General features: G+C 36.1%; 2 protein-coding genes across 5 annotated transcripts in view; both read right to left on the minus strand.

Moving 5' to 3' along the window:
- Positions 1-4319, minus strand: part of LOC106963775 (uncharacterized) — a 12355-nt gene extending 8036 nt beyond the window's left edge. Inside the window, exons 1-5 of the mRNA XM_015058860.1 lie at positions 3891-4319; positions 1188-1307; positions 970-1065; positions 157-211; positions 1-66 (exon numbers count right to left, since the gene is read on the minus strand). Of these exons, the coding sequence (XP_014914346.1) occupies positions 1-66; positions 157-211; positions 970-1065; positions 1188-1282 (312 nt within the window). The 5' untranslated portion in view covers positions 1283-1307; positions 3891-4319. The remainder of the gene's footprint in view (positions 67-156; positions 212-969; positions 1066-1187; positions 1308-3890) is intronic.
- Positions 4320-6745: 2426 nt separating this feature from the next.
- adisspa (adipose secreted signaling protein a) overlaps positions 6746-7790 on the minus strand; it is an 8653-nt gene continuing 7608 nt past the window's right edge. For all 4 annotated transcript variants that reach the window (XM_015058873.1, XM_015058872.1, XM_015058871.1 and 1 more), the window contains exon 6: positions 6746-7236. In XM_015058873.1, coding sequence (XP_014914359.1) covers positions 7136-7236 — 101 coding nt within the window. In that variant the 3' untranslated portion in view covers positions 6746-7135. The remainder of the gene's footprint in view (positions 7237-7790) is intronic.

The following is a 7790-nucleotide window of genomic DNA, read 5'->3' on the forward strand; positions in this document are numbered from 1 at the left end:
CCAGTCTTTCACTTGATCCTTAGTCCAGTCTTCAATAAGTTGTGGAAGTGTGAAGCTATATTTCTCCTAAAGAAGATGAAATAGAAGGAAAATTATCTTAGGGTGTTTCCACAGACTTTTGTGAACATATATTATTGCTATTAAGAGAACACATACTGATTGTGTCTGCAGCCCGCCAACAGGGAGAAGCCGTGCAGATGGAATCACGTTACTGTGAACAGATGACATAATAGACACAATTAAAAGACAAAGAGCATTTGGTCTGTATCCACCTTATTCCTATGCCCCATGATGCTTTTGCGTGAATTATGGGTGCGACTTCTGCCGCTAACTGGAAACGCCATTTCCGTTAGCAACTCGCTAACCGGCAGGCTATAAAATATGTGGGAACACCAGCTATCAAAGCTTAAATGTGAGAATATTGGTTTACCGCAACCTACAATTATTGTGGAGAGGGATAACAACTTGAAGAAATTTCTTCAAGTCGCACCAGCATATGTAGCTACCCGCACTAGCATATGTAGCTATTTCACTGACTCAGTTGCTTCGGATGCAGATGTGGGTTTTCTTCTGTTGGCTTTTTGTCCACAGAATGAAATGAACACACATAACGCATTTTGGGTTCTCTCTTCAAGTTTAGAATTTTTAAACTTGACATAGGACATAGGCACATAGGAATCAACTATTCTTTCTTCAAATACAAACACTTGAGTTAAGTCATTCTTTACATTAGCAAATAAATTATCGGTACCACTCAACTGTTTACTATTTCTTTAAATAATGGATAATGATGTATTGTTATGATGATTGTTATGATGAATAATGATGTATTTTGTATGTTTCTTTGTAGAAACATACAAAATACACATTTAAAGCTATGTCTACTTGAAAATTTTCTATTCCCTTTGTCTTTATCTTAGAATAAACAAAACAAGATAATTGCCCTATTTGATGTTTGGAGGGTCAAACCTGAAATCTGGTGGAGGGGTCTTAGACCTGTAGCTCCTTAGAGATGGATCTGTTGGGCTTGTATTTATTTCATCTGCCACAGCACCCTGAGAATTCCTGGCAAAGATATAAATATGTGAATTTAAGGAAGTGTGTAATCATTAACAAAACCTGAGCAGTTAAAATCATTATGCTTTCATAAGAGTTGGCACACAGGATAAGTAATGCCAGTAACACACCTTTCATCCACAGTGAAGTTCACAAGGTCCTCTTTGGAGTGGTCAGTCATCATAGAAAGGGACGGAGAAGAGCTCTGCTTCCTCTCAGGATCCATCACTGCTTTCTGACTTTGTTCTGAGCTGATCCTTACAGAGGCAAAAATATAACAATATATTTTAAATCTTTATCTCATGCAGAAGTGTCATTTAAAAAGAATGTTTGAACAGTCATATCCCCAAGGCACATAGGAATCAACATGCTTTTGGTTGGTGCTCTTTTTTCCAGTGCATGCTTTTAGGAAATCCATAAATTAAGTGAATAAATAAATACAAAAAATATGCCTGTGCCTAGGAAAATGTTAGCATTGTAACTTTGATTCAACTGTTCTTTTTACAGCCTTCACATTAATTCAATGCAGTTTTATCAAAAAGCATTTTACAATGACACCCATTGTCACAGAAAATAAAAATAAGTCACTTCAGTTTGCAGTAATTTTGCACCAAGACAAGGTCTTCATCTGATCACGACACACCTTAGTCAGTTTCTGTTTATTTTTTTATGTATCTGAGCAAGCTTTAAAGTGGACACATGCTTTTAAATCCTTGATTTTCACATGTAAATCATTCACTTATGGTCTATATAAAGTAGAACTACAATGCTTTGGTCTCATTTGCAACCGTCCTGAGGTTTTAGAGCAACTCATTTTGCTGTGGGGTTTTTTTTTATGTGAATGAGGCATTTCACACCCCACCATACTCCAGAGTGCACAGCATTCCACTCCACACTGTTTGGCCATTTTTGTACTTTGACAGCAGCAATAAAATTATCAACAGGCAGAGAAACTTTTTATTCCCAAGTTTATTAACAATGTCAACAATGGAAGAGGTGTCCATCCAACCTTACATGTCAGAACCAGAGTCTGACTCAGAGCAGGGGAATGACAAGCCTGCAGAATCACACATCCAAATGAACACATCGGAATGGGGTAGTAATTACTCTGTTTACACCCTCACCATCCATACCAACTACCTGCAATATGGAGCATTATACAGGTCCTTCTAGTAGTTTATAGTCTCCATGCATGTCAGATATGTATTAAAATAATAATGCTAACACAATATGAACAAAGTAAACAATGCCTAAACATAATTAAGTAGTTATCTTAGCGAAGTCAGACATGTCACTGGATGCATTTGCATGTTTTCCGCAAGACAAAAATTGCAAAAACTAATCCAAATAATTGCAACCAAAACATGCAGTACTAACCAAGACGTCATTATCAACACAAAAAAATCATGTTTAAAATAAGCTTATCATTTTAGCGTTATCAGTAGCTCACTGTTTTGCTGTGTGCCTTGTTTGAGAAGGGAAGGGACTAGCCCCTTGAAGTGTTTCGAAAAATCTTTGTTGGTGCGTTGGAGTGCTCTAAAACCAGACTTTCTCCACTGATGTAGGTATCTTATTGATAAAAATAAAATTCAACTAGAAACTTCAAAGACTCTGATGCTGGGGTGATGTAAGGAATTGTGTGGGTTAATACACACTAAAACCAAACACTTTGACTTGATTACTTGCAACTTTGGCATAACTGAACTTAGACTACAAAATTTGCTGCAATTAAAAGACAAAATGGGCGGATTCACAAAGCTAATTAGCCGGAAGTCATGTCCTTGTTTAGCAGTTCCACAGCAAACGCAATGACATCATGGCCAAAAAAAAAAACACAATAGGCAATAGAGAAAAAAAATTAGTGGACTGAAAAATATAGCCCAAAAAGAATATGAAGATACTCACGCAGCACTGGGAGAGAATAGATTTTAGCTTTTTGTACTCTTAGACACTCAAAGTACACAAAAAATGCATTCCCAAAAAAGTGGATTTTGCATTATATGCCCCCTTTAAAGTGACTTAAATGTAACTGATTTAAAGTATCTGGGAAAAAACATTTCTGAAGAAAAGTTATACTAGTTTGACATGTAATAAAATCATGTAGCAGATGTTAAACCATGCTCCATAAAATGTTTTTGCTAATTGCTTTTACTAGCCAAGAGTGAAGTTTATCAGTAAGGCACAACTAACAACAGCAGCAACAAGGCAGTTCAAAATGCTTTACATGATTTAAAAAAAACCACACATAATAATAATATGTGCCACTGTAAAATAAACATTACAGTGGCAGAAGAAAAAATTGTATACAGACTAAATTTAATCTATAAGGTTGTTAATATTCAAAGGCAACTACACAAACGGATAAACCTAGAAGAAATGACTAAATATGTTAGCTGGTTAATCACTTGAGTATGTTTAATTTTAAGGTCTTCCTCCTTATTATGGCTTAGATTGCTCCACAATACAGTCTTATTGCACCTTTGTGAAGAGTACGTTGACCTTTAAAATCATACGTGACTGAGGCGTTGATTTTATTTGTACAACAGGTGTGTCTGCGAGGTTCTTTGGAGAAGAGCCATGTTGGAACTGCTTAATAACAAATATTGCCACAACTGTTGTGCCTCTGATATTTAAAACTAATATTTTGTTTTGTCAATTTAATACACTCTGTTATTGAAACTTTGCTATTTGAAAACGTTAAGGTTTCTCATGCAGCTTCACTGGAGGAAAAACAGATGAACTGAATCGAAACTTTAAGCCAGGCGTGTACGCTGGGATAAAGTTAAACAGCAACAAAGTCCGTCGATCTCTTTGTACAGAAATGAGTTACTCACCTGAAACGATTTCTATCCGAATGTAAACATTTCTGGCGCTGCAGAAAAATCAGCCCATTCCCAAATGTCAGTCTGTGGCATTCAATCAGCCCGAAACTCCCTGTGTCCTTCTGTGCTGCTTAAAATGCAAGTCATCTTCTTCTTCTTCTTTTGTTTATTGGCGGTTGCCAAACAACGTCTTGATGCGGTAACGCCTCCAGCTTAATCTTTATCCCAGACACAGAAGTTAACAGAAAAAAAATAAAATCACAAGCCATAGCCTTTATGCCTAACTCTGGCATATTATACGGTGTGCATTGTCCTTTTTGAAATAAACAAAAAAAAAAAAAAAAACTGCAGCTACAGATCCTGATAGACTACTGCGCATGTTATTAATCACTGAGTCACAGATAAATTCTGACCCCAGTAATTCCACAAACATAAAGTAAATCTGAAGACATCAACTCAGGATTCGCTAAATTTTCAATTATGCTATATGGATAATAGACAGCTGCACTTCCTTTAGCCATATGGGAAAGACGGAAAAACTGTGAGGTAAGCTTTTCTTCTACTCTCTTGGAGAAGAAAAAACAGAAACATCTGATTTAAAAAAAAGTTTCTTCTCCATTAGTTGTTTGCTGTAGAAATAAAAGAAGGGAGGAAGGGAAAAATAATTAATATTTAAATCTTTATTATTTATTTACAAAATAAAAAATAACAAAATGAGAACTTACAGCATGAATGCAGGAAGACAGAACAAAGGCAATACAATGGAATGAGCCATTGCATCCCAGCTTAAATAGTGGGAGAAGAAAGGTGAGACAAGGAGCTAGTAGTGAAAGGGAAGAGAATGGCTCTAATCTAAGAGAAAATAATACACAACACAAAGGGGAAAACAAAATGAATAAACAAATCTTTAATTTTACTGGATTTTTAAAAATCCATTCAAGAGTTGGGTTTGCAAATTAGTAACTAGAAAACCTGCATACAACATTTGCTCTGTTTTTAACATGTATCGTTGTTTAATGTGCTGTACTGGATTAAATAAACTTAAATTAAATTGAACTAGCCTCTAAAATAGAAAGATCTAAGTAAATAAAACATAATAAATAAAAACTAAATAAAAATTCAAAGTTCCCTAAGCCCAGAAAGCAGGAACAGAACAGACAGAACGGTGTTTGAGCGAGTGCTTTAATTTAAACAGAGCAGCAACAGTAAACTCCAGACTGACCATCAAAACCAACAACAGAACAAAAACAGGAGAAATCTTCAGACCCCTGATGATGAAAGTCACTTTAGTTTTAGTCTGGTATCAGAGCCTGACTCCAACTCCGTTAGCCAACATTCGCTGTCACAATGTGGTCTGAGTTTGGCCCAGCGCCGCGTCCAGATTGGATCCGTTAACGGATTTAAATATCAAGCATGTCTGTCAAAATGCTGAAGTCAAGATGGAAGTAGATTCATCTGGATATTAATCTTTCATCACTCAGAAAACAAAAGGAAGGGAGGAAGTCTTCTTTCAACTGAGGACTATTTTATTGAATTCAGTAATATTTAAAGTAATAATTTAGCTTTGTTATATATCATGCAAACAATGTGTATTCTTAGGCAGTGTTAAGGGATGAATGATAGTGATCAGATTGTTCCAATGTACTTTTTAAAAAATCACCTGTTTTCTGTATTAATTCTAATTATGATTATTCACAGAAAATTCTCCAGTTGTTTTAACAGAACAGATACAAGTTAATATTTTTAAAGTCCATATGTAGTTATTTTGTTCTTCAAACTAAAAGACATGATTCTGGATAATAGTAAAATAAAAAGGGCTCTGCTCTTGGGGTTAGTGGGAAGTGTAACACCACCATGCACTGACATATCTTGAGTTGAATACTTAAAAAATGAACAACTTTATGATAAGACAGTGAAATTTACATTACCAGACTCTAGTTAAAGGAAATGTGAGCCTCTGTGTTGAATGAAGGAATCTCTGATTTTCTGGAAAGGTTTGATAGCAGAAAGGTGAATATTACTGTAGCAGTCCCAGGCTGCCTCAACTGAAAAGTCAATTTATATGTTTGGCAGTGAGCTAAATGTAACATGCAATCATCAGAAATTTTATTTAGTCTCTAACAACCTTCCTTTAAATATGAGATTATGAGTTATACTTCCAAACCAAACTGCATTCAGTTTCGTAAAGGTGATCTATTGTGCTTCCTTGAACAGGTTAGGCTAGATCTGTTAGCAATATGAAACATATTCATTACGTTTTCTGCACAAAAAAATAGATTTTAGTCTGATCAGTTCTGCCTATGAGCTGTTTTAGGGCGTCTGTCACTTTAAATCCAAATAAGCTACTGCTGGCCACGCCCATCAACTCAACATTTACACTCACACGTGAAAATGCTGCAAACAGATGTGCAGTTATATATCCGTACAACTTTGAAAAGCAGTAGTGGAGCCTCCTGCACAACCAACAAAAATGCAGCATGTGGTTTCTAAATGGTAAGAACAATAAAACTTTTCTTTTCCTGCAGCCATTGTGCAGCTCAGCCAGCCGACCTAATGTGCAGGAGCTCCACTGTGGTTGCTAGGTAATAGGTGGAGCTCTGCTGTGGTTGCTAGATAACGAGTAGTGCCTGTTGATTTGTGATGCCACATTCTGGAGGTTTTTGAAATGGCTCATTTTCCAGACACCAAAAATATTAACATATTGCTAAAAAATTGCTGAGTATTTTTTGGTCTGTTTTTAGAAGCAGTAGAAACCCAAATGGAAGTGCAAAATATAAATTCTGCATAATAGGTCTCCTTTAATTTTGGACGTTCTGTTGGGTTGCTGTCTTTATGCGATTGCTGCTGCTGCTGATGAGCTGATTTTCGTCTGGCAGTGAGTGCAGGTTTGGGTGATAGATCGTACGCTGGCTACTGTTCATGCTGGTTTTATACCCTCTCCAGCATGGAGGCTTCTTGGCTTAAAACCAAAGAAAGTGCAGAGTGTAACTAGCTCATCTTTTTCACAGCAGAGAAGTCAGTACTTAAACATTTTATCTGTATATTAGAGCCATAATCCAGCATAATTACAGTGGAAATTCAACATGCTGCATCATTCCCACCGTTTCAATAAATACTTTAACAGCATCACAAATCCATGATGGTTGTAAACAGGGACACACATGAGGCCATTTCTGCAGCCCACTGTGAGCCTTGACCCTGTAACATAATAATTATTACATCTTCATGTATAAAGATAGTGGCTTTGAGTCTGTTCATCATATCCTCTTCCGCTCACTGCTGCGCCTGGCGTGGGGGTCCCTCTGGGCCCCCAGGCACCGAACCCCCTCCAGCAGCATGGGGGTCCCATGGTGAGGGTCTGCCAGGGGGATACAGGCAACAGAAATCATCATTATTACACGTCACTGACATGTTAAACTATAGACTGAAACGATTAATCATGATTAATCGATTATTGAAATAATCGGCAGCTAATATAGTACTAGTTTAATTAAAATGTTAAGATGAACCACATATTGTGGGGGAAACAAAATCCTAAAAAAACATGTAATTTCAGTTCAAGTCTCCTCCCAAGCAGCCAGAGCTTAATATTTAGTGGTACAGATTAGAGCTAAAACGATTAATCAAATTGATTGTGATTAACTGATTATTGAAGTAATCATAAACTAATTTAGTAATTTATTAATCATTAACTGGAAGGTACACACTCTAAAAATTTCAATTTGTTGAAAGAATAACTCACTCAGAGCTGTAAATAAGCAAAAGAATGAAGGTGTAAATGTATTTATTAATCGATTAATCAGATTTTAAAAAATGGCACACTGATTTTTCATGAAACCACAAAAACCTTTTATAAAATGTTAGAACTACATAAAAAGAAGCAAATAAACAAGTAATTAAATTCCTTTTTCT

The sequence above is a fragment of the Poecilia latipinna genome, unplaced genomic scaffold (assembly GCF_001443285.1).
Source record: "Poecilia latipinna isolate Pla-1442-1.1 unplaced genomic scaffold, P_latipinna-1.0 Scaffold1580, whole genome shotgun sequence".
NCBI classification, from domain to species: Eukaryota; Metazoa; Chordata; class Actinopteri; order Cyprinodontiformes; family Poeciliidae; genus Poecilia; species Poecilia latipinna.